We start from the raw sequence: 26,435 nt of genomic DNA, 5'->3' as shown, positions 1-26,435 counted from the left end.
TAGATTACTACGGCCGGTCCTGCGGCTTGTTATAAAACTGAGTTCCTTGCCATAAATTAGAAAAATCAGCCGAGAACTCTAACAATTAGCCCATGGTAGAGCAGGCGATAAGGGTTTTACCTCGAAATTCGTTTCCGTAAATTTAAGTGGCGCTCCTATCGGCAAAGTATTGAACTAACTGCTCAAATTCTGTCGAATTGATACCCATTTTTTTCAATAATTGTTAGTTTTTGTTAAAAACTCTGCTAACCAATAGATCATTAATTTTCCTCTGATATTCCTGTTAAAATTATTCGACGTATTTTGCATTAATTTGTGGTATATTTTGATTTTAATAAACACATTATTATTTAAACAAATTGTACCACTAACAAACATTTGATGACTCTGCGACCTGTAAAAAGTGATGTTTTATCCATGTGCTAATTTTCAAGTGATTCAATGATGGTTATGACTGAAAAAACTTGAAAAGAAAACATACAATGGTGCTTTTTTACAATATTTCTCAGCCATATTTTTTTAATTGATTGAACTGGTCTCTGCGCTCTAGAATATGAAAAAAAGCTGCAGTTTGATGTATGATACATCTATATTAATATAATTTTTTCATACAAAAAAACAAAAAAATGTTATACCTCGTCTAGCGAGTCCCCTTAAGTGTAATTATCTTGGGCAATAAAATTAATATTTTTACAACCCTCGGTAAAATAATAATTTATCGTGATATATTCTCAGAAATCGTGAAACGAGATTAAAATCAAATGAGTTTCAACAAAAATCTGAAAATTTAAAGTTGCACTCTGATGATTCCGGCCTGCCAGGCAGCCTTTGATCCTATAAGGGGTTTAAATACCTTTCTAGGAAATTGTACTAATTTTGCCTTTGAACGGAACCAGCTATTCTTCCTAAAATGTATATACCTGTCGCACCGGGATAGACGATTACCGGACATGGTCATAAAAACATCGTAAGCCGATATTGAAGAATAATAATTTATGACAGGTTGCCGACAACAGACCTTCAGCACAGAATAATCATTTCCCGTATTCTTTTGAAATATTAATTTTAATGCTGGAGATAATTATTAGATATACTCAAACACAATTTGGACACTGTAGTATGGGAATAAAAACAAAAACAAAATTCTTTTTAAGCGTACGTAATAAATATTGCACAATTTGCGACACATCAAACAGCGAAGCGATGGCCTATTTGCAGGAAAAAAGAAAAGATTTTTCAGTCTTGAATAATTATGCTACAGTAAAATATTTATTTTTTAAATTTAATACCACAATCCCTTCTTCTGCACCTGTAGAACGGGTGTTTAGTAGCGGAAACCAAATTCTGACACCAAGAAGAAATAATTTAGGTGACAATACGTTCGAAATGTTGTTAAATTTAAAAAATTCATTAAACAATACATAAAAAAATACATAAACATGTTTTCAGTTATTTTATTCGCCAAAGCTTCAAAAAGTATCTGTTTTCTTGTATCTGTATCTAGATACATTTCGAAAAAATCGAAAACAATCTGTATCTAGATACTTTTAAAAGTATCTGTCAAGTTTTCTAAGCGCTTGATTTGAGGGAGTTCTTCTATTGGTATATTGCCTGGCGTAGAGACGAACGGCAGCATCAACATTTTTCTCACACTTTCCCAATATTAACAGCATGTTTGTTTTTTCAGAATTCCAAAACATTTTAAAGCAAACGAAAATCGAAAATATTTGGCTTACAGAAATAATTTGTCATAATTTTGCTTCTGATCATTGGTAAGTATGCGTTCATTATTATTTAAAAACAAAAATTAATCAAAGCTGTAACAACCTGTATAAATATAATTTTTGAAATTACACACTTATAAAATTGGTAGTCAGTTTAAATGTCAGCAACATGACTAATTATGCAAACAGATAAATCCGTAAAATGAATTCTTATTTACCTAATACACAAAAATTTAAAAACATTGTTTTACGCCTCGAACTTTGTGCACGAAAAAGTCTGATAAGATACAGTCTAAAAAGAAAGATAGAGTAGGCCTTCTTCATCCATTTATTGTTCAACGCCTCCTAAGCCATTAAAGTTAACAAAGTATTTTGTGAATTACCTCCAGTTTGAGTATCCTGTCGTCGCCGCTCCCCCACACCGAGTGCACCAGCACGTTCCCCGAGATGAAGAACCCCACGTTCTTCCCATCGTCGCTGTTTTCGTCCAGCAGCACCGTCGAATGCAACTGGTACACCACAACTTCACCCACTTGGAACAAATTGACGTCGTTTTGGCCCGCCGCCGACGAGATCAACACAAAACCGTAGCAAATCCCCATAAGCCACGCAAACACTATGTACATAGTCAACATTTTTACGGCGTTTTGTCGCGACACCACCGGCCGATTGTTAGTCCATTTCCTAAAAGTCCATTTCTTCGCTTATCTGCGCCGGGTCAAAGTGGAGTGCTTATCAGCGCGCAGAGGTCGCTTATCACTGGGTCGTGCTGGATGTTGTCGGGGCATTTTAAGCGTGGAAACTGCGAGAAATCACGGATAGCATTTCCGCGACATCGGCAAAAACATTGCTTTTCCGGCGAGGCGATGGAGCGGAATTTTAGCGCGCACTTGACACAGCGGAGGCACACTGACCGGCTCCGGAGAGGGTACGCGAGTGGGCCGCGGACGAACCGGATTTGTATGCTCTCGAAGACGATGGTCTTGGGAATGCAATGGTGGGACGAAATTGGCTCGCTGGATTAAGAGACAATGGCGTGACGTCGGACGACCCACGGCGATGATCTGGAAGTAGATGTTTATTTGAGATGCGCGATGGCGAAATTTTTCAAATGGTACGGTTTTAAGCGCTAAATCAACAATTTAGTGTGGACATAAACAGATGAGATCAGAGCCTGATTAGATTAGACAGTTTGTTGACTGGCTACTGGCATGGACTAGACCCACGTATATTTTGTACTTTTTCTTTTCGCAATATGGAACTTAATGCACAAAATGGTAAATTTGTGTATGAAAATATGGATTTTGCAATTACGCTCCGCCCCCTGGTCTGACTACGAATGAAAAATTTGTCACATTTGTAATCAAGATCGTGCTTAATCTTTGTTTTTTTTCGTTAATATATGCATGTTTTCTTTGAACATCACGTTTGCAAACATGTTTCACGTGGTAATTTCTTGTAGGAAATGAGGATTTTGAAATTAAGCTCCGCCTCTCGACTCACGACGAATAAAAAAAAAATTCACCACAATTGACATGGGCGGGTGGGCGGGGCTTATATTTTGTCCCCTTTTTCTTAGTATCCGTAGTCTTCTTTTTGCAACAAGAAACTTTAAACTTGTTCAAAATGTCAAATTTGTGTAGGGAAATATGGATTTTGCAACTATGCTCCGCCCCCTGGTCTGATTATCCTATGAAAAATTCATCACAATTGAGATCAGGGTGTCGGGTGTGTCATGCTTAATATTTGGCTTTTTTTTTTCTTAATATATATATAGTTATATGAATTAAGAAATCGAAGAATTGGTAAATCGAAAAATCGAAAACTTGACACATCGACGTAGAAAAATAAAAAATTTTAAAAAATCGAAAAACTGGAAACTTGAAAAATTGAATGACTGAAAAATCTAAAAGTCGAGAAGTCGAGAAATCGAAAACACTAAAAGCTAAAAAATCGATTAATCCAGAAATTGAAAAATCAAAAATGTAGAAACGTTAAAAATTGAAGGAAATTTAAAAATCCAAAAATTTAGAAACGGAAAAATTGAAGAATGGAAAAACTGAAAAATCGTAAAACTGCCACATCGGAAAATAGAATTGAAGAACTGAAAAACTGAAAAATTGAAAATCGAAAAATTGAAAAATAGATGAATCTAAAATTTAAAAATTGGGACATTAAAAAACCAAAAAGTCTAAATCCGAGAAGTTGAAGAATCGGAAGATCAAGAATTCGAAACGAAAAATTTAAAATTTAAAGATTCGAAAAATTAAAACCTATAGTTTTAAAATTGAAATATCGACACATCGAAGAAAAATTGAAGAATCGAAAAATTGAGAAATCGAGAAGTTAAAACATCAAAAAATCGAAAAATCTGAAAATTGGAAAAATTAAAATTTAAAAACTCAAAAATCGAAAAGTGGAAAAATCGAAATATTGAAAAATCCCGTAACTGAAATGTCGGTAAATTGAGAAATCGAAAAATTGAAGAATTGAAAGACTGAAAAATTTAACAATCGAGAAGTCAAGAAATCGAAAAATCTAAAAACTAAAAAATCAATCGAGAATTTGAAAAATCTAAAATTTAGAAGCAATAAAAACCGAAAAATTGAGACATCGAGAAGCCGAGATGTGGAAACGTTGGAAAAGTAAAAACTTGATTAATAAGGAAATTGCAAAATCGAAAATATAGAAACGTCAAAAATCGAAAAATTGAAAAATCTAGAAATCGAGAAGAGGAGAAATAGAAAAGTCGAAAAAGTAGAAAATTGATTAATCGAGAAATTGAAAAATCGAAAATTTAGAAACGTCAAAAAATGAAAAATTGCAAAATGAAACATGAGAAACAAAACATCAAAAGATTATAAAATCGAGAAATCGAAAAATCGAAAAATCTTAAATATAAAAATTGGAAAATTGAAAAACAGAAAAATCTAAAACCGAGAAGTCGAAAATTCGAAAGATCGAAAAATTGGAATATTTATGTGACAAATAGAAATATCCATGAACTGAAAAATCGGGAAATCGGAAAATCAATAGTTCTAAAAATTGAAAAATTAAAACATGAAAAAATCGAAAAATCGAAGAAAAATTCAAGAATTGAAAAATTAAAAAATCCCAAAACTGAAACATCAGTAAATTGAGAAATCGAAAAATTGAAAAATCGAGAAATGGAAAAGTTGACATATCGAAGTACAAAAATCGAAAATTTTAAAAATCGGAAAACTGAAAAATCGAAAAACTGAAGAACTGAAAAACTGAAAACGCGAAAAATAGAGAAAAGGAGACCAAGAAATCGAAAATTTAGAAACTTCAAGAATTGAAAAATCGAAAAGTCAAAAAACTTAAGAATCGAAAAGTTCAGGAATAGAAAAAATCGGTACACCGTAAAATTGAATCACTGAAATATCGAGAAACGAAATATCGAAAGATCACAAAATCGAGAAATCGAAACGTCGAAAAATTGAAAAATCTTAAATATAAAGATCGGAAAATTGATAAACAGAAAAATCTTAAACCGAGAAGTCGGAAATTCGATAGATCGAAAAATTGAAAAATAGAAATACATATCTGTATAGCTGTATAACTGAAAAATCGGAAAACCGAAAAACCTATAGTTTTAAAATTGAAAAATTGACACATCGAAGAAAAATTGAAGAATCGAAAAATTGAGAAATCGAGAAGCTAAAACATCAAAAAATCGAAAAATCTGAAAATTGGAAAAATTACAATTTAAAAACTCAAAAATCGAAAAGTGGAAAAATCGAAAAATTGAAAAATCCCGTAACTGAAATGCCGGTAAATTGAGAAATCGAAAAGTTGAAAAAGTAAAAAATTGATTAATAGGGAAATTGCAAAATCGAAAATTTAGAAACGTCAAAAATCAAAAAATTGAAAAATCTAGAAATCGAGAAGCGGAGAAATAGAAAATTCGAAAAAGTAGAAAATTGATTAATCGAGAAATTGAAAAATCGAAAATTTAGAAACGTCAAAAAGTGAAAAATTAAAAAATGAAATACAAGAAACAAAACATCGAAAGATTATAAAATCGAGAAATCGAAAAATAGAAAAATCTTAAAAAAATTGAAAAATTGACACATCGAAGAAAAATTGAAGAATCGAACAATTGAGAAATCGAGAAGTTAAAAAATCAAAAAATCGAAAAATCTGAAAATTGGAAAAATCCTGTAACTGAAATGTCGGTAAATTGGGAAATCGAAAAATTGAAGAATTGAAAGATTGAAATTTTGAAAATCGAGAAGTCAAGAAATCGACAAATCTAAAAACTAAAAAATCAATCGAGAATTTGAAAAATCTAAAATTTAGAAACCATAAAAACCGAAAAATCGAGACATCGAGAAGCCGAGATGTGGAAAAGATAGTGAAATTGCAAAATCGAAAATTTAGAAACGTCAAAAATCGAAAAGTTGAAATCGAGAAGCGGAGAAATAGAAAAGTCGGAAAAGTAAAAAATTGATTAATCGAGAAATTGAAAAATCGAAAATTTAGAAACGTCAAAAAGTGAAAAATTGAAAAATGAAACATGAGAAACAAAACATCAAAAGATTATAAAATCGGAAAATGGAAAAACAGAAAAATCTAAAACCGAGAAGTCGAAAATTCGAAAGATCGAAAAATAGAAACATTAAAATCTGAAAAATCTAAAATTCAAACATTTAAGGGACAACCAGAAATATCCATGAACTGAAAAATCGGGAAATCGGAAAATCAATAGTTTTAAAAATTGACAAATTAAAACATCGAAAAATGGAAAAATCGAGAAATTGAAGAACTGAAAAACTGAAAACTCGAAAAATCGAGAAATCGAGATCAAGAAATCGAAAATTTAGAAACTTCATGAATTGAAAAATCGAAAAGTCAAAAAAGTTAAGAATCGAAAAGTTCAGGAATAGAATATCGAGAAACGAAACATCAAAAGATCGCAAAATCGAGAAATCGAAACGTCGAAAAGATGAAAAATTAAGAAATCGAAATAGTCCAAAATCGAAAAATCGGGAGGTTAAAGAGGTACCTAATTGAAAAATCAAGAAATCAAAAAATCTTAAATTTAAAAATCGGAAAATTGAAAAACAGAAAAATCTAAAACCGAGAAGTTGAACTATCGAAAGATCGAAAAACTGAAACATTAAAAAACTGAAAAACCTAAAATGGAAATATCGAAGAACTAAAAAATCGAAAATTAAAAAATCAATAGTTTTAAAAATTGAAGAATCGAAAAATTGAAAGATCCTAAAACCGAAACATCGATAAATTGAGAAATCGAGAAATGGAAAAGTTGACACTGAAGTAGAAAATCGAAAATTTAAAAAATCTGCGAAGTGAAAAATTACGGTTTGATTACGAATGAAAAATTCATTACAACTGATAGCAGGGAGGCTATAATTGGGGTTTATTCTTTGGGATTCCTTGTTACTCAATAGGTAAGTGCATATAGTTTAAGAAATCGAAGAATTGGTAAATTGAAAAATCGAAAACTTGACACATCGACGTAGAAAAATAAAAAAATTAAAAAATCGAAAAACTGAAAAATTGAAAAATTGAATAATTAAAAGACTGAAAAATCTAAAAGTCGAGAAGTCGAAAACACTAAAAACTAAAAAATCGATTACCTAATCCAGAAATTGAAAAAACAAAAATCTAGAAACAAATTGAAGAATGGAAAAAGTGAAAAATCGTAAAACTGAAACATCGGAAAATAGAGAACTCAAAAAATTGAAGAATTGAAAAACTGAAAAATTGAAAATCGAAAAATTGAAAGATAGATAAATCTAAAATTTAAAAATTGGAACATTAAAAAACCAAAAAGTCTAAATCCGAGAAGTTGAAGAATCGGAAGATCAAGAATTCGAAACGAAAAATCTAAAATTTAAAGATTCCAAAAATTGAAAAATAGAAATACATATCTGTTTAACTGTATAACTGAAAAATCGGAAAACTGAAAAACCTATAGTTTTAAAATTGAAAAATCGACGCATCGAAGAAAAATTGAAGAATCGAAAAATTGAGAAATCGAGAAGTTAAAACATCAAAAAATCGAAAAATCTGAAAACTGGAAAAATTAAAATTTAAAAACTCAAAAATCGAAAAGTGGAAAAATCGAAAAATTGAAAAATCCCGTAACTGAAATGTCGGTAAATTAAGAAATCGAAAAAATGAAGAATTGAAAGATTGAAAAATTTTAAAATCGACAAATCGAGAAGCCGAGAAATGGAAAAGTTGAAAAAGTAAAAAATTGATTAATAGGGAAAATATAAAATCGAAAATTTAGAAACGTCAAAAATCGAAAAATTGAAAAATCTAGAAATCGAGAAGCGGAGAAATAGAAAAGTCGAAAAAATTGAAAATTGATTAATCGAGAAATTGAAAAATCGAAAATTTAAAAACGTGAGTGAAAAATTGAAAAATGAAACATGAGAAACAAAACATCAAAAGATTATAAAATCGAGAAATCGAAAAATCGAAAAATCTTAAATATTAAAATCCGAAAATTGAAAAACAGAAAAATCTAAAACCGAGAAGTCGGAAATTCGAGAAATCGAAAAATCTTAAATATAAAAATCGGAAAATTGAAAAACAGAAAAATCTAAAACCGAGAAGTCGGAAATTCGAAAGATCGAAAAATTGAAAAATAGATAAATCTAAAATTTAAAAATTGGAACATTAAAAAACCAAAAAGCCTAAATCCGAGAAGTTGAAGAATCGGAAGATCAAGAATTCGAAATGAAAAATCTAAAATTTCAAGATTCGAAAAATTGAAAAATAGAAATACATATCTGTTTAACTGTATAACTGAAAAATGGGAAAACTGAAGAACCTATAGTTTTAAAATTGAAAAATCGACACATCGAAGAAAAACTGAAGAATCGAAAAATTGAGAAATCGAAAAGATAAAACATCAAAAAATCGAAAAATCTGAAAATTGGAAAAATTACAATTTAAAAACTCAAAAGTCGAAAAGTGGAAAAATCGAAAATTGGAAAAATCCCGTAACTGAAATGTCGGTAAATTGAGAAATCGAAAAATTGAAGAATTGAAAGATTGAAAAATTTAAAAATCAAGAAATCGAGAAGCCGAGAAATGGAAAAGTTGAAAAAGTAAAAAATTGATTAATAGGGAAATTGCAAAATCGAAAATTTAGAAACGTCAAAAATCGAAAAATTGAAAAATCTAGAAATCGAGAAGCGGAGAAATAGAAAAGTCGAAAAAATAGAAAATTGATTAATTGAGAAATTGAAAAATTGAAAATTTAGAAACGTCAAAAAGTGAAAAATTGAAAAATGAAACATGAGAAATAAAATATCAGAAGATTATAAAATCGAGAAATCGAAAAGTCTTAAATATAAAAATCCGAAAATTGAAAAACAGAAAAATCTACAACCGAGAAGTCGGAAATTCGAGAAATCGAAAAATCTTAAATATAAAAATCGGAAAATTGGAAAACAGAAAAATCTAAAACCGAGAAGTCGGAAATTCGAAAGATCGAAAAATTGAAAAATAGATAAATCTAAAATTTAAAAATTGGAACATTCAAAAACCAAAAAGCCTAAATCCGAGAAGTTGAAGAATCGGAAGATCAAGAATTCGAAATGAAAAATTTAAAATTTCAAGATTCGAAAAATTGAAAAATAGAAATACATATCTGTATAACTGTATAACTGAAAAATCGGAAAACTGAAAAACCTGTAGTTTTAAAATTGAAAAATCGACACATCGAAGAAAAATTGAAGGATCGAAAAATTGAGAAATCGAGAAGTTAAAACATCAAAAAATCGAAAAATCTGAAAACTGGAAAAATTAAAATTTAAAAACTCAAAAATCGAAAAGTGGAAAAATCGAAAAATTGAAAAATCCCGTAACTGAAATGCCGGTAAATTGAGAAATCGAAAAGTTGAAAAAGTAGAAAATTGATTAATCGAGAAATTGAAAAATCGAAAATTTAGAAACGTCAAAAAGTGAAAAATTGAAAAATGAAATATAAGAAACAAAACATCGAAAGATTATAAAATCGAGAAATCGAAAAATCGAAAAATCTTAAATATGAAAATCGGAAAATTGAAAAACAGAAAAATCTAAAACTGAGAAGTCGGAAATTCGAAAGATCGAAAAATTGAAAAACAGAAATACATATCTGTATAACTGTATAACTGATAAATCGGAAAACTGAAGAACCTATAGTTTTAAAATTGAAAAATTGACACATCGAAGAAAAATTCAAGAATCGAAAAATTGAGAAATTGAAAAGTTAAAACATCAAAAAATCGAAAAATCTGAAAATTGGAAAAATTAACATTTAAAAACCCAAAATCGAAAAGTAGAAAAATCGAAAAATTGAAAAATCCCGTAACTGAAATGTCGGTAAATTGGAAAATCGAAAAATTGAAGAATTGAAAGATTGAAAATTTTGAAAATCGAGAAGTTAAGAAATCGACAAATCTAAAAACTAAAAAATCAATCGAGAATTTGAAAAATCTAAAATTTAGAAACCATAAAAACCGAAAAATCGAGACATCGAGAAGCCGAGATGTGGAAAAGTTGAAAAAGTAAAAAATTGATTAATACTGAAATTGCAAAATCGAAAATTTAGAAACGTCAAAAATCGAAAAATTGAAAAATGAAACATGAGAAACAAAACATCAAAAGATTATAAAATCGAGAAATCGAAAAATCGAAAAATCTTAAATATAAAAATCAGAAAATTGAAAAACAGAAAAATCTAAAACCGAGAAGTCGGAAATTCGAAAGATCGAAAAATTGAAAAACAGCAATACATATCTGTATAACTGTATAACTGAAAAATCGGGAAACTGAAGAACCTATAGTTTTAAAATTGAAAAGTTGACACATCGAAGAAAAATTGAAGAATCGAAAAATTGAGAAATCGAGAAGTTAAAAAATCAAAAAATCGAAAAATCTGAAAATTGGAAAAACCCTGTAACTGAAATGTCGGTAAATTGGGAAATCGAAAAATTGAAGAATTAAAAGATTGAAAATTTTGAAAATCGAGAAGTCAAGAAATCGAAAATCTAAAAACTAAAAAATCAATCGAGAATTTGAAAAATCTAAAATTTAGAAACCATAAAAACCGAAAAATCGAGACATCGAGAAGCCGAGATGTGGAAAAGTTGAAAAAGTAAAAAATTGATTAATAGTGAAATTACAAAATCGAAAATTTAGAAACGTCAAAAATCGAAAAATTGAAAAATGAAACATGAGAAACAAAACATCAAAAGATTATACAATCGAGAAATCGAAAAATCGAAAAATCTTAAATATAAAAATCGGAAAATTGAAAAACAGAAAAATCTAAAACCGCAAAGTCGGAAATTCGAAAGATCGAAAAATTGAAAAACAGAAATACATATCTGTATAACTGTATAACTGAAAAATCGGAAAACTGAAGAACCTATAGTTTTAAAATTGAAAAATTGACACATCGAAGAAAAATTGAAGAATCGAAAAATCGAGAAATCGAGAAGTTAAAACATCAAAAAATCGAAGAATCTGAAAATTGGAAAAATTAAAATTTAAAAACTCAAAAATCGAAAAGTGGAAAAATCGAAAAATTGAAAAATCCCGTAACTGAAATGTCGATAAATTGAGAAATCGAAAAATTGAAAGATTGAAAAATTTAAAAATCGAGAAGTCGAGAAATCGAAAAATCTAAAAACTAAAAAATCAATTAATCGAGAATTTGAAAAATCTAAAATTTAGAAACCATAAAAACCGAAAAATCGAGAAATCGAAAAATTGAAAAATGAAACATGAGAAACAAAACATCAAAAGATTATAAAATCGAAAAATCTTAAATATAAAAATCGGAAAATTGAAAAACAGAAAAATCTAAAACAGAGAAGTCGAAAATTCTAAAAATCGAAAAATTGGAACATTAAAATCTGAAAAATCTAAAATTCAAACATTTAAGTGACAAACAGAAATATCCATGAACTGAAAAATCGGGAAATCGGAAAATCAATAGTTTTAAAAATTGAAAAATTAAAACATGGAAAAATTGAAAAATCGAAGAAAAATTGAAGAATTGAAAAATTAAAAAATCCTAAAACTGAAACATCAGTAAATTCAGAAATCGAAAAATGGAAAAATCGAGAAATTGAAGAACTGAAAAACTGAAAACTCGAAAAATCGAGAAATCGAGATCAAGAAATCGAAAATTTAGAAACTTCATGAATTGAAAAATCGAAAAGTCAAAAAAGTTAAGAATCGAAAAGTTCAGGAATAGAATATCGAGAAACGAAACATCAAAAGATCACAAAATCAAGAAATCGAAACGTCGAAAAGATGAAAAATGAAAAATTAAGAAATCGAAATAGCCCAAAATTGAAAAATTGGGAGGTTAAAGAGGTAATTGAAAAATCGAGAAATCAAAAAATCTTAAAACACGACCTAATTGTAAATTTTAAAAGACTTAAAATAGGATTCCACGACCAACGAAGCGGACGTGCTTGCACAATAGAGATTTTTCGTGCATTCCTTGTTTTGGCTAGCTGATTGTTTAAAAATGCCTAAGATAAAATCATCCATGAAAGATAAAATCAAATCATGGTTAGGGAATAATTTGGACACTAATTTTCAATTTCCTTCTTTAATCAAAGACAATGAGTTATTCTGCAAAGTGTGTGGAAAAGTTGTAAGTAAACATTTAAAATACTGAAGCTTGAATTATGTTCACATTTTTGTTTCCTAGTTTAAGTGCGAAAAAAAAATCACACTTTGAACAACACTGCAGTGACGATGCACATAAAAAGAACGAGAATAAATCCAGTAAACACACTTTATTAAACATTATTTGCGACAATGATTTTGCGCAATTTTGCACCGATTTATGTAGGGCATTTACCGCAGCAAATATTTCATTGTTAGTTGTCCGGAGTTTAAAAATTTTATGCTTAAATATACAGGAAGGCATTTACCCTCAGAAATCACTCTGAGAAAAAATTATTTACCAAAAGATTACGATATGGTGAGCACTAGAATTTTTATTTAAAAACTATTTAACATAAATTTTATGATTTACAGGTAATTAAACAAATTAGAAATTCTATTGGCAATAATGATATATGGATTAGCGCCGATGAGACGACGGACAGATTAGGAAGATACATATCCCATTTAGTAATCGGAAGGTTATCTTCTGAAGAAGCTGGCCGTCCATTTCTACTAGCTTTCAAGCAGCTTGATAAAACTAATAGCAACACAATCTCGAGATTTATAATAAACGAATCCTTGGGTGTGCTATTGATAATTTTAAGCATTGAAATTATTATAATTTATTTAATTGTTAATTTGTAGCTTTATTGTGCCCAAAAGGAACTGAACACAAAAAAGTTAAATGGTTTGTATCAGATGGTGCTTCATACATGATCAAAACTGGTACTAATTTGAAGGTGTTTTATGAAAATATAACACACTTAACATGTATGGTACATGGGTTACATTTAGTGTCTGAAACAATTAGACTGAATTATCCAGATGTCAATGGGATAATTAGCAATGTTAAGAAAATCTTTTTAAAAGCACCAATAAAAGTAGAGTTTTATAAAAACAGTTTACCAAATACACCTCTCCCACCTGAACCTGTATTAACAAGGTGGGGCGCTTGGATTCAATCAGCATTGTTTTATGCAGAACACTTTGATGTTTTAAAACAAGTCAGTAAATATATAATGTTTTTTATACTATCATTCTTAAATTGAATATTTTTAGGTTGTAATGTCATTTGAAGCCACAGATGCACAAAGCATTAAAAAAGCTCAAGAATTCCTGAATAAAGCAAACGTTAAAAATGAACTCTTGTACATTAAAACTCACTTTAAAATTATTGCTGGTGCAATAGAACAATTAGAAACTATAGGTTTAAAATTAAACCAAAGTATGGAAATTGTGGAAAAAGTGTATACATCTTTAAAAAACACACCAGCAAAGGTGGGGGAAATGGCGTTCCAAAAATTATGTTCTCTATTAAAAAAGAATCCAGGATACGATTTTATATGTTCAGTAAATAACGCAATTTGCGGTAATGGAAATGCTACCAACAACACATACAAAAATCAAAACGTAGATTGTTCAATATTCAATTTTGCACCCATCACTTCTTGTGATGTGGAAAGCACGTTTTCAAAACTTAAAAGTGTTTTAAGCGATCAAAGGTGTAAATTTACAATCGAAAATTTAGAGAAATATATAGTTTGCCTTTGTAACTCATTTTAAATACCTGAATTAATATTTTATTTTTTGTTAAATGCAACTTGCTTTAATTTGATCGCCATTTTTTTGCGATAACTTAAAATTGGTGGACGCAACTATAGATCGTTTATTTATTTAATAATTTTTTTGTTTGTTACACAAAATATTTGTTTCTATAATGTTTTGTTTAATGTTTTTTTTTTAAATATATATTTTTTTGATGTATACTTTTTCGTTGAGCAAATATTCTTTCCTCCAGGTTTTTAACCTAAACTAAGATTTTTATAACCTAATTCGTCAATTTTGGGACCTAAAATTGTCTCCTTTTATTCATTTTTTAACGACCTAAAATCCGTATGGATATCGTCTTTCAGTTTTTCATCTCCACATTTTTGATTTTCTTTTGTAATTCCATTTCTCCCTGGGCTTTTGTTATTCCTTTCATTATTTAAAGTTCTTTCTTTTGGTACTTGTTTTTGCTCTTCTCTCTGACCGCCTCTGATTTCGCTATTTAATATTTGTTCGAAGTACTGTTTCCATCTTCTTAATTATCCTTCATTGTCGCCTATTAAGTTGTCTTCTATATCTTTTATATATTGCATAGATTTTGGGTTTTGTTGAAATCAAAATTCTAACACTATATTACAGTGTTATTAAAAAGTTCTTCGCCTTGTTTAATATATTTACATTCGAAATGTTGTTTGAATATTCGAGCTTTTTCGGTGGCGGTAGAAATATCTACAATTTATTTAAAATTCATGATTTTAACATTTCCGTTTTGTATAATTATCAGTGATATTAGAAAACCCATAAACCATTTAGCCCGAATTTTCGTGTTACTAGGAATTTTAAACAATGTCATTTCATAATTACCGCACACAAAGCATTTTTTTAACCCACTCTAGATGAGAAAAACTTCGTCAAACTTTAAGTGACAAATTTCTTGTCCGTTTGATATTCAGTTGCAATAGCATATGACGGAAACGAGCAAGTGAGGAACGAATTTTTAAGTCTCCACACTTTCAAAAAAAGGGTAAACGATTTCATTATATGATAAATTTTGTTTACACAAATTGGGGGTGCTTCTAACGAAGTGGCAACACTGTTGCCAAGTGTCTCGTTTGAAACACATTATTTGTGGACTTTATACGCTGCAGACTAAACGTAAACTGGTCAATTGATTGGTCATGCAAAATTATTGCAAATATAATTTCCATAATTACCTCCTTAAGCGCTGGAACTTCCATATTACGTCGGTTTCGACAAAAAAAAAATGCGTTTCAGCGAAATTTATTCACCTTGACTTGACTTTTATGCATTTTATTAGCACAATTAAAAATAAGTGGCATCAATTTCTTTTTAATCATAGTGTCAAAGTTTTTAGTGTCTAATTAAATATCAGGAAATCACACCCTCCTATCCAGTTTTATTTAACAGGTTTCATGTGACGTTGTCGCTTTTAAGTGAGACGAATGCATTAAGTCTTTTGATTTATTGTACTCTAATCCATGAAGTTAGGTTAGGTATGTTATATTTGACGGAAATGGGAGACCTATTTTTTCATACTTGTTGATACTACAATGTGCATAGTCTATAAAATCTGTAATTATGATAATAAAATAAGGACAAACTTGACTCATTCGACAATGTAAAACCACTTGCCGTGATAAAAGTTGTTCTGTTGGTTACTATGAAGTGATACGAGGATACCTACTTTTTTAATTGTATTTAAAATAGAATAATAAAAAGAATTGAAGTATAGCATTGAGAATAATCTAAAGATTTGGTCGGACAAAAAATTAAGGCAGAAATTGTACTTGCAAAAAGTGTGTAATGCAAATTTAAGGAAAAATTTGGCAAATATATTAACAAAGGATCAAATTGAGGGTTTGAAAGGGAAAAAACTCAAAAAATGTTCTGGGCAAACAATCACCAAATCTTTGAAGTTTAAATTTGGATGTGGGACCAGTGGATATAACTTATTAAGAAACATGAAACTACCATTTCCAGCTATTCGGACATTGAATTTTCGTTTACAAAATTTAGAGTTTAAATCTGGAGTTTTGGATGAAATTATTGGGTTTTTGAAAATTAAATGTGAATCGCTTAATCAGGATTTTGGGAGGGATTGTATGGTGGCATTGGACGAAATGAATATAAAAGCTGGGATTGATTATTGTGTACATAGTGGGACGTATATTGGGGGAATTACTTTACCAAAACATGGGGGAGAAGCGACAAAAGCGTTGGTAATTCTTGTGGGAGGTATTACTACTCGCTGGAAACAAATTGTTTCATACTATTTTACTGGAGACAGTATAAATGGGGCAGTTCTAGCTGATGTTCTTAAAGAAGTTTTTAAGAAAATCAGTGCAATTGGTTTGAAGGTCCATTCTGTAACCTCAGATATGGGATCGGCGAATCAAGCTATGTGGAAAACCTTTGGAATAAAAGCTGGAAGAAAATGCGAAACAAAAAATGATGTCCTAAACCCAGTTAATGGCGAAAAAATTTACTTTTTAGCAGATGGGCCACATTTATTAAAAAATATAAAGCAATGGTTGGTACAAAACAAAATCATTCAATTACCAAATGATTTTGTTGAAAAATATAAACTAACTTCTGATTTGGTTGACGTGCAACACATTAAAGATTTTATTATTATTATTATTATTATTATTATGGTTGACCACCCCTACAGATAAACCAATTATTAGGGTGGTATATTAGGGCTAAATTAGATTGTTGGAAATGCATAATTAAATAGTTAAAAATTAGTAGACTGTTATAGATGTGCATTTTTGATCTGGCGTAAACTACAATTGAAAATATCAAATTTATTCCGATAATAATTATTATAAATTCTGCACATAGTTGTAATGGGCGAGAACACATGTACATTAGTTCTAGAAATTTCAGTATAAAAACATAAAGGGTTTCTAATGTTTGACCGGGGAACTAGAAAGCACAATTTTTCAACTAAAGCATTTGAATTTACAACACCATTCACCAATTTAAAAAGAAAAGAGAGAGACAAAGTTTCTCTCCTCTTTTCCAAGCTTTGAATGGAAAAGAGTACCAAAAGCTCATTTTGAGGAAAACCTCTACAAGGGTAATAGCCAAATGATTTGAAATGGAGGAATTTTAAAAATTTCCTTTGTAACTTTTCTAATTTGAGACAATGAACATCATCCCTGGGGACCAAATAACACAGCCATACTGTAGTTTTGATCTAACAAACGAAGTATATGAACTAAGGAGAGTACTATTAAGTTGAAAGCTTTTGCAATTACGAATGGTAAATCCTAACGCCCTAATTGATGAGAAAAATATCTCATCATAATGATCAATGAAGGATAATTTTTGATCAAATGTAATGCCTAAATCTCTCACAGTGGAAACACGTTTCAAAATGAAGCCGCTAATTTTATACTCATATATACTATTGATATGCTTTAGAGAATATGTCATTACACTACATTTAGGAAGATTCAGCTACAACCCTTTTACATTGCATGCTTGTTCTAATTTATAAAGATCTGCTTGAAGGAGAAGGTGGTCAGAAAATGTTGTTATTTTTCTAAAGATTTTTAGGTCGTCAGCATATAGAAGACACTCAGAGCTAAAGCCGATACCAATGTCATTAATAAACAAAATAAAGAACAGAGGTCCAAGAATGGACCCTTGCGGTACACCAGAAGTAACATGTACCTCAGTTGACTGAAAACCGCCAATGGTAACAACCTGCGTCCTGCCAATTAAATAAGAACTAAAAAGTTTAATTAGGAAATCTGACATACCAAAACTATCCAACTTGGCAATCAATTTAGAGTGGTCTAATCTGTCAAATGCTTTAGAGAAATCAGTGTATATACAATCCACCGAACATTTAGCATCAAAAGACTCGGAAACAAACTGAGTAAACGTACAAAGATTTGTTTCTACAGATCTGCCATTGAGAAAACCATGCTGTAAATCAGATATATAAGGCCTAACATGCCCGATAATAACATCATAAAGCAACATTTCGAATACCTTGGAAAAATTGCAGAGCAAGGTTATGGGTCGATAATTTTCGATTACATTTTTGTTTCCATTTTTGAAAACTGGACATATATTCGACTGTTTCCAGATGGACGGGTACTCACACTGTTTAATTGCTAGATTGAATATAGCACATAGGGGAGAAGCAAATACAGTTGCACAGTCACTTAACATGAAAGAGGGTATGCCGTCAGGACCAGCTGTTGTTTTGTTTTTCATCTTCCGTAGGGCATTAAATACTTCAGATTCATTAAACGATTTGATTAACAAAAGAGGACAATTTGAAGAAGACATAGTTACAGATGGATTAGAAAGAATAAAAGATTTTTGAAAAAAGTCAGCAAAAGAGTTGACGATGTCTTCCGGTCGACTTAGTAGTTCATTGTTATAGGTCATCAGTTTAGGTATACTATTGTCTTTTTTCTTACTATGAATAAAGCGCCAAAAGCTGCTAGGATCAGATTGAATGTTGTTTTAAATTTTTTGAATATAATTGGCATAGGCATGTTGAATATCTGCTTTGACCTCAGTTGTTAGGATTTTAAAATTATCATAAGATTGCAAATCAGAATGTCGTTTGTAACGTGTCCATAATTTCCATTTTAGTTTTAGTTTAGAAATTATTTTAGCATCAAACCATGGAGGATATTGACGATTTTTAAAGCGTTTAGTCTTAGGAACAGAAATGTCAAAGATCTCATATAATTTTGAATAGAACTGCAAGCACATGGTATTTACATCAGTATGTTTAGACATGAAAGACCAGTCAGTATTACAAAGCAAATTGTACAAAAGTGAAAAATCAGCTTTACAAAAGTTAAAAGATTTTAATCCGGGATTATGCAAGGGCTTGTCATAGAACATTTTCGTTCTAATTAAATTATTTAAATTAATTACTAAGCTCGGGTGATGGGAGTCTTCAGTTAATAAAATATCAACTGCTGCATTGACAGTGGTTTGTTTATTTGAAATAACCAAATCCAAAATTCTTCCATTGTTATTACGTACAAAGTTATGCTGATTACAGTCAGTCAAGTCGAGAAAATTTAAAAGTGATTCTGTTTTAGCATCGCGTATCAAGGGGTTTGCTAGAAAACTAGAGTAAGAGGGTATATTGAAGTCACCAACAATAATGATTCTATCATGTAATAAAGTATATAGAGAGGATAAAAGTTCAAAGAACAAATCCATATCAGCTGCACTAACTCTGTTGGCCGGAGGGATATATACTACAATAAAATAAACAATACTGTGACCTATAAAAATCTTGACTACAAGAATATCTATTACAAGTAAATCACTAAAATTTAAGTTATTTAAATCATATTTATACGAGGCAAAATTTGATTTAACCGCAAGAAGGACACCACCACCACGTTGACAATGAACATCTGAATATTTTTTGTCACTCCTATAGATTGTGTAATTATTATTAGAAATTTCTGAGTTATGGACAGAGTCGTTTAAAAAAGTTTCAGAAAAAGCAATTATGTCATAATGGCAGCTAGCCAATGCATTATATATTTCCGGGAGTTTGGTGTTTAAACCCCTAACATTTTGGTAATAAACAACTGGAGTAGGGGAATCATGCATTGAATTATTGGTGTTCATGTCACACGAGTAGCGGGGTATTGTTGGACTATCAGGGAGGAAAAGAGGACAAACATTTGATTGCTATATGGAAAGTCCAAACAAATCTTGTTTGACTTTTTGAATGACCATCTTGTACGAATGACATTTGTCAAGATCCCAAGCTGCGTGATTAATATTAACGTCATGATTATTATTTTTGAGATTGAAGTTGTAACAATTGACACATTTAAAAGCTTCAACATCTGCCTGGCATTCCTTCAAATTATGACGATCACCACACCGAGGACAAGAAGAAGAATTTTTACAAAATTTGTGTGAATGACCGTAGCTGTTACAATTAAAACATCTGGAAACATCAATAGCATCGTATATAGTACAACCATTGAAACCAATAAGGCAGTGTCCCAATGTTAGTGCCCTTTTATATGTCAACAAATCCACTTCAAAAACAGCTTGAAAAATGGTATTATTTTTTTTAACCGGGCCATATTTTAACAAAGTACAAATTGATTTTTCGTCAAAAATTGATTCATTTTGTTTTCTCATATATAAGACAATGTCTTCTTTTTTATGTAGTCAGGAATACCTGTAATTCTAACTCTTGGGCCAATAGTCTTGACTTCACGAATATCATACTGGTCTGACAGGTTATTCATGGCGCTTTGTTTAAAGTTACTAGAACTGTCACATTTTTTAAAACGTCTGATTTAGTTTTAGCAATTGACTGATTTTTCTGATCTTCACCTTTTGGCTTAACTATAATAGTTTTCTGAGAGTTTTTTATTAAAGTTTGGGCATAAGATGTTTTAGCGTGCATTTCATCAGCATCAGCTGACATTATCTGATCACAAGGTTTAGAGGCGGGTAAGCATTTTTTTAAAATGATTATTTCATTAGGCAATTTTGAATTTTCAAGAGATAAATTATTAACTGATTTTTCTAACATCGAAATAGTATCAGTTAATAGTTTTAATTGGTTTCCAATGATTGATTCGATCATTTTCAAAGAATGAGGAGACAAATTAAATTCAGAAGCTAAAGGAATGGATTGAGTATGAGAAGCAGCAGAGGCAGAGGCAGAAAGTGAACAAAAAGCACACAACTAGGATGTTAATTTTCTTTCCATTTGAAGCTGATTGTAAGCATCATCATCAATGTTCACACATTCATTGTGAAAATTCGATTTGCAGACATTATAGGACAAATAGTTCTGACTTCTAGTTACGGTGCTATTGCATTTACTGCATTTTATAGCCATTTTCGACACTCGCAAGTGCTGAAATCACACTGCGGCCAGTTTGAGGTCAAGTAGAAAATAAGCAAATTCTGCCAAAAAAGTCGACGGTAAGAAAAACGAATGATAACGAATTCTATCAAAATGTAAAAGTCGAAAGGAAACATGGAATATGTTTCCTTCGACAAAAATTAACAAACCAATCTATTCGTCAGTATATATAATTATTTAGATTTACGAGAGGCTCAAATCAATATGGAACAAACTCACCTAAATGATTCGAATGTACGGAGCGACAAAATGCACGTCTACACTCTGCTAGCACACGAAACGAATTTTTGTGAAGAAGAAGGCAAATTTGAGCTGCAATTTGCGTCTAAATTAAATGTGGATGTTTTACAGTCTAACCATTTTAACAAAATGAAGGTGTCAAATTCTCTAAACGTTTTGAATCGAAATGTTAGTTGTGGAATAAAATTTGATGCAGAAGAGGAGAGAGAAGACAAATCTTCTCTAACGACAGCTGTTTTTATTGATGTTGTACATAGATGGTTCCAGTTGATTAGTTCTAGATCAACTATTTTGGCCTTGAGCAAGTTTAAAATGGCTGTCTATAGGGAAACTATAGAAATCTTTTAAGATTTCATTAAGTTATTTTTAAACTTAAAAGTCGCTCCTGACAAATTCGGAAAAACAGTTTGGAAGCTTATTCAAACAGGTGTTATACCGACTACAACATCAATTTTAGACCTGCAAAACTCGTTTTTGAACGAAAAGAAAATACTATTTTTTTAAGATTGTCTAGAAAATGTATTTTCCCGATTTCGATCAAGACATCCGATCCCTACGGCCATTCAATTTAAATATGACTTAAAACTTTTATCAGTTTCTCAATACTTGGACATTTCAAATACCTCAAGTTACGAAACCGACAAAACAACACCTTTAGTTGGTTTTTCAGTTATATTAAAAATAATAACTGAAAAGAAAACGATGTTCCTAAAGGAAAATAAAATTTAGCTTTACCGAGAAGTTGGAATTTGAAGAAAAAAGAACTCTCTTTGAGAGAAAAAAATGCTTTGTACAGTTGCTCCAGTTACGTTGTTAAATGCTTGATAAAAATTAAAAGTTTTGCAAAAAATGTATTGTTGCTTTGATCTCTAAGAAGAATTGTAATGAAAATTATGCAAAATTTGTGGCATTAAAAGAATATAAAACTGGTGCTTTACATTACGCTTCAGAGAACGCGTTCCAAATAGCAATTTTAGTAGAGCAAATACTTTGTAATTTGAGAGATTATTTAAAGAATAATAATTTTTGCACTGGTAATGTTTTGGAAGTCAGGAAGAAAGAAATTAGGAAAAATTCGACTTATCGCTCAACACAATTTCCAACATGCTGCAACAGCAAAACAATATTTACTGTAAGAATGATAGTATATTAGTTTACTGTCTGAAAATCTATACCAGCAAAGCTAAAGAAGAAATAAGAAAAAAACAAAGAATAAAATGGTCCAGCAATAGTCATGCAATGAGGGATTTGGTTGAAAATGCAAATCAAAAATTTCAAGAAAAATAAACAGTAACAGTCTACACTCTAACATTAAATTTGTCTTCAAAAAAGCGCTCTTAGCCAAGTGAACAAAGTTGCGATTTACCTGTAAGTTACCTCAATGGTACCATCTTCTGCCTTAGTTTTCTAAACCAACCACTTAACTACTTCGCTTATATTATAATAACATATAACAAACGTTTACTCTCAACTTTTCCGAAAACTTTCCTCTCGGCACGACTCGCCAGTCTTGCCACTCGACCACTCGACTGTCGCTACTTCGTGCCTACAAATCCTCCTCCTCGACGTGATCGACTAGGTACCGTTAATATACGGTTTAAACTTTGTTCTACTTGTTAACTCCTGCACGTTGACGTCGTTATTCATCGCAGTCTATTCATTATTTCTAATTCCGTGCCGCTCCAATGGCGCTTCGTCCGGAAGCTTCTAATTGTTGCACTCGGAGTTTTACTCTCGGTGTTGTTAACATTCCACTGCAGCGAGGTCAAGGCTCTCCGGAATTAGAACACCTGAGATTTACGAGGCTCTGAGCTGGGAAAGGACATTTAAATCTGGAGAGAATGACCTGGAGATTTGAAGACCTGTGAATTGGTAATAAGAATGGAATGTGCAAAGTGCTAGGGTGACGTGGGGAAATTTTGCGCTTTTGTGCTGTTTGCAGGTGGACTAGGATTTTTTTTGTAGTAGTAGTAGTAATAAAAAAATTGTGGATTAGTAACAACGGTAAAAAAATTCAAGGCTGGTGGAAAGTTTTAAAAAAATTAAAATAATTACTGTATGGATATTCGTGTTTTATCGTGTTGCTAAACCGCGAAGTCCACAGACCGTGATATCAAGCATAATAAAAATTAAAACACCTGCTGATGTTGTATGTGTTTATGTCATACTGGGGTATCACATACAGGTGTTTGGCTACTCATTTCACTCACGTTTTGTTGCACCTGAACAACCAAACTGATTGAAATTTACTTCAATTATAGTAAGGATGATAATTAGAGAGCGGATAAGCACAAAAAAATTAAGAATAAGCGCTTAAATAAGCACAACATTTTCAATAAAAAAGTTTTATTTTAAGCAAAAAAGCATTAAAAACATAATCATATTACAAATCAAAGAACACTTCTTAGAACTTTGGATAAAATATTATTATAATAATCCTAGACTTTATATTTTACACACGTATTTCAGTTTTCTTTAAAACAATTTATGATTGTAATATGTTCCAAGTTGTCCACTGTAAAATTTTTTCGCCGATCATTTAAAATGTGTTTAAAATTGGAGAATGTGCGTTCAACATCCACACTCGTTGTTGGCGCAAATTTGAATTTTGCAACTAATGTGAATCTAACTCCGAATTTTCCACCTTCTGGCCTTGTAAAACACGAGCAACGTCGGAAAGAACACCGAAACCTGCATTTTTATTTAACACTTCGTCAAGTTTTTGAGATACTCTAGTACCAATATCACCCCTTACTGCGTTTCCTTGTTGTTTAAATTCTTTCACTAAGTTTATGGCATCTACCAACTACATGTTGGGTTTTTCTAACTTTTCTATTACCTCACATACGAATTGATAATTGCTTCTTAGAAAAGCTAGATCTTGTCGCAAATCTTTGTTTTCCAAAATATTTATTCAATCTTTAATCGATTGAGAAGAATCTTCGCTAAACTCCGTAACTACTTCCTCAAATTCTTTGATATATTTGTCATAATAAAATGTGGCCTGTAACCATGTTCCCCACCTCGTTATAATCGGCTCTGGGGGCAATGGTATGTTTGGAAATTTTTCCTTAAAATGTTGCACCCTTAGTGGGGCTTTAACAAAAATCTTTTTACCATTTGCCACTAATTTATTAACAGTAGGAAACTGCAAACGTATTCATGCAGCCATTCTGTTTAAACCGTGGGCAATGATAATAATAATAATAATAATTTATTAACTTTCAGAAAATCTACACAACAATTATAATAGATTTAAGAAAGAATTGTCAAAGGAAAACAATTAACATAAAGGTACAGTACATTAGAAACTTATACATTTAATAAAATATAGCGGATATGCTATGTAAGAAATTCGCTAATTCCGTAATAATTTTTTTTTTAATTTTTTTATTTCAGATTTAAAGACAATAAAATTAGAGGCATTTTTAATGTCGCAGTCAAGTCTGTTAAAAAATTTGCAGCAATTAAAATGCAAACTTCTCTGATAGTGAGCTATATTGTGCTGTCTCGGTAACAGCAAATCCTTGTGTCTTGTATTGTGTTCGTGTTCTGTTCTATTATTTTTGAAGTTGTTTATGTTTTTGTATGTGTATGATAAAATTTCACATATATATAAGCTTGGCAGCCTCAGGATTCCGTGTTGGTGAAAAGTTGATCTACAAGAGTGTCGGTTTTTTAGGCCCCCTAAAATTCTTACTGCCCTTTTTTGTAATATGAATACACGGTTAAAATCAGGAGAAAGGCCCCAGTGCGTAATACCGTACTTTAGAAGACTCTGAAAGTTAGCAAAATAAAGTTGCTTTGCCGTGGAGAAGTTACATTGTCTCATTATGTTTTTGAGAGCATAGCAGACAGACGCTAATTTAGAACATAGATGGTCTATATATGAACACCATTTTAGGTGGTTATCGAAGGAGATACCCAGTAGTTTGATAGACGGCAAACACGCAATGGTTATATTATTTAAATTGAGTGTGCATTCAGCACAATTTACGGTATTGGAGAAAAAAGTAAATGCCGTTTTCTCGTGGTTAATACAAAGTTTATTTTTTGTGACCCATTTTTGTGCCAAAGTATAAATATTTGTCGCCTTATTAATGACTGCAGTGGTATCGCCACCTGTGATTATGAAATTAGTGTCGTCAGCATATGACATTACTGAGCAGTTAAAAGACTTTTTCATGAGCATTAATAAGTCATTAATGAAAATTATAAACAGAATAGGACCAAGAATATATCCTTGTGGCACTCCTACAGTGATGCCTACTTCTGCCGAAAGGGTGTTATTTACCAATACTTTTTGTGTTCTGCCGGATAGATAGGACCTAAACAGCTGACCTCGTATCGTTCTAATTTTTTGAGTAATAGGGAATGACTTACACAATCAAAGGCCTTCGTGAAGTCGATGAATAATCCCAGACAGGGAATGTTTTTGTCTATACAAGTAGAGATTATAGAAAGATAAGCTGCCAATGCTGTGTCTAAATTTTTTCCCTTTGTGAAGCCATGCTGCGAAGGATCTATTAACTGATGTGTTGTTAAAAAAGATGTAATACCATTGTTAATAACGTGTTCAAAAATTTTAGATAGACTGCATAAAATACTAATAGGTCTATAATTGGTGATTAGTTGGTCGTCACCTTTTTTATGCAGTGGAACTACTATAGCCTTTTTTAGGGAGTTGGGAAAATGACCATTTAATAACGACAAATTGATAATGTGTGCTATAGGTTCGCAAATAGTTTTTCCCACTTTTTTAAAGACGCTATTAGGTATTTCGTCATGTCCAGCAGATTTAGAATTCTTCAGTTTGTGTATGATCTGAAGAATGTCAGAACCTGTGACTGGTAAAAAATTTAAACTATAGGGCGATAAATAAATGTTATTAAGTAGAAAATCGGAATTATGTACTGTGTTATCGTCAATTATATTTAGAGCCAATTCTGAGAAATTTTTATTGAAAAGATTAGCACAAGCTAGATCAGTTAAGACATGTCCATTTTCAGAGATTCGTATTTCACCCCTTGTTTTTACTTTATTTGAAGATTTTCTAATAATCTCCCACATTGTTTTGTTTTTGTTAGAAGATGTGAGTAACCTGTGTTCGTTGTAATTTTGCTTTGATTTTATTAACACCTCTTGATATTCTTTATTTATTTTTTTGAATTGATCTTTAAAAATGGGAAAGTGTTTACTAAGATCCGCATATAGGGAAACAGTCTTTTTTAAGTTACGAACTTCCGGTGTAATCCATTTTTTTTTTGTTCTTTAGATGTGCACTTAATTTGTTTTATTGAGAATGACAAGTCGAAAAGTCTGTTAAAGAT

At 30.8% G+C, this 26,435-nt stretch overlaps 1 protein-coding gene across 1 annotated transcript in view; it reads right to left on the bottom strand.

Annotated features, from left to right (window-relative positions):
- Mtp (Microsomal triacylglycerol transfer protein) overlaps nucleotides 1-22,591 on the bottom strand; it is a 53,255-nt gene extending 30,664 nt beyond the window's left edge. Inside the window, exons 1-2 of the mRNA XM_064047909.1 lie at nucleotides 22,472-22,591; nucleotides 2,108-2,788 (exon numbers count right to left, since the gene is read on the bottom strand). Of these exons, the coding sequence (XP_063903979.1) occupies nucleotides 2,108-2,359 (252 nt within the window). The 5' untranslated portion in view covers nucleotides 2,360-2,788; nucleotides 22,472-22,591. The remainder of the gene's footprint in view (nucleotides 1-2,107; nucleotides 2,789-22,471) is intronic.
- Between the last annotated feature and the right edge of the window lie 3,844 nt (nucleotides 22,592-26,435).

This window comes from Zophobas morio, unplaced genomic scaffold (genome assembly GCF_036711695.1).
Source record: "Zophobas morio isolate AGI-343-1 ecotype UQ-CSIRO unplaced genomic scaffold, CSIRO_AGI_Zmor_V1 ptg000006l, whole genome shotgun sequence".
NCBI classification, from domain to species: Eukaryota; Metazoa; Arthropoda; class Insecta; order Coleoptera; family Tenebrionidae; genus Zophobas; species Zophobas morio.
The sequence above is the reverse complement of the archived record's forward strand: the minus strand, read 5'-3'. Positions and strand labels throughout refer to the sequence as shown.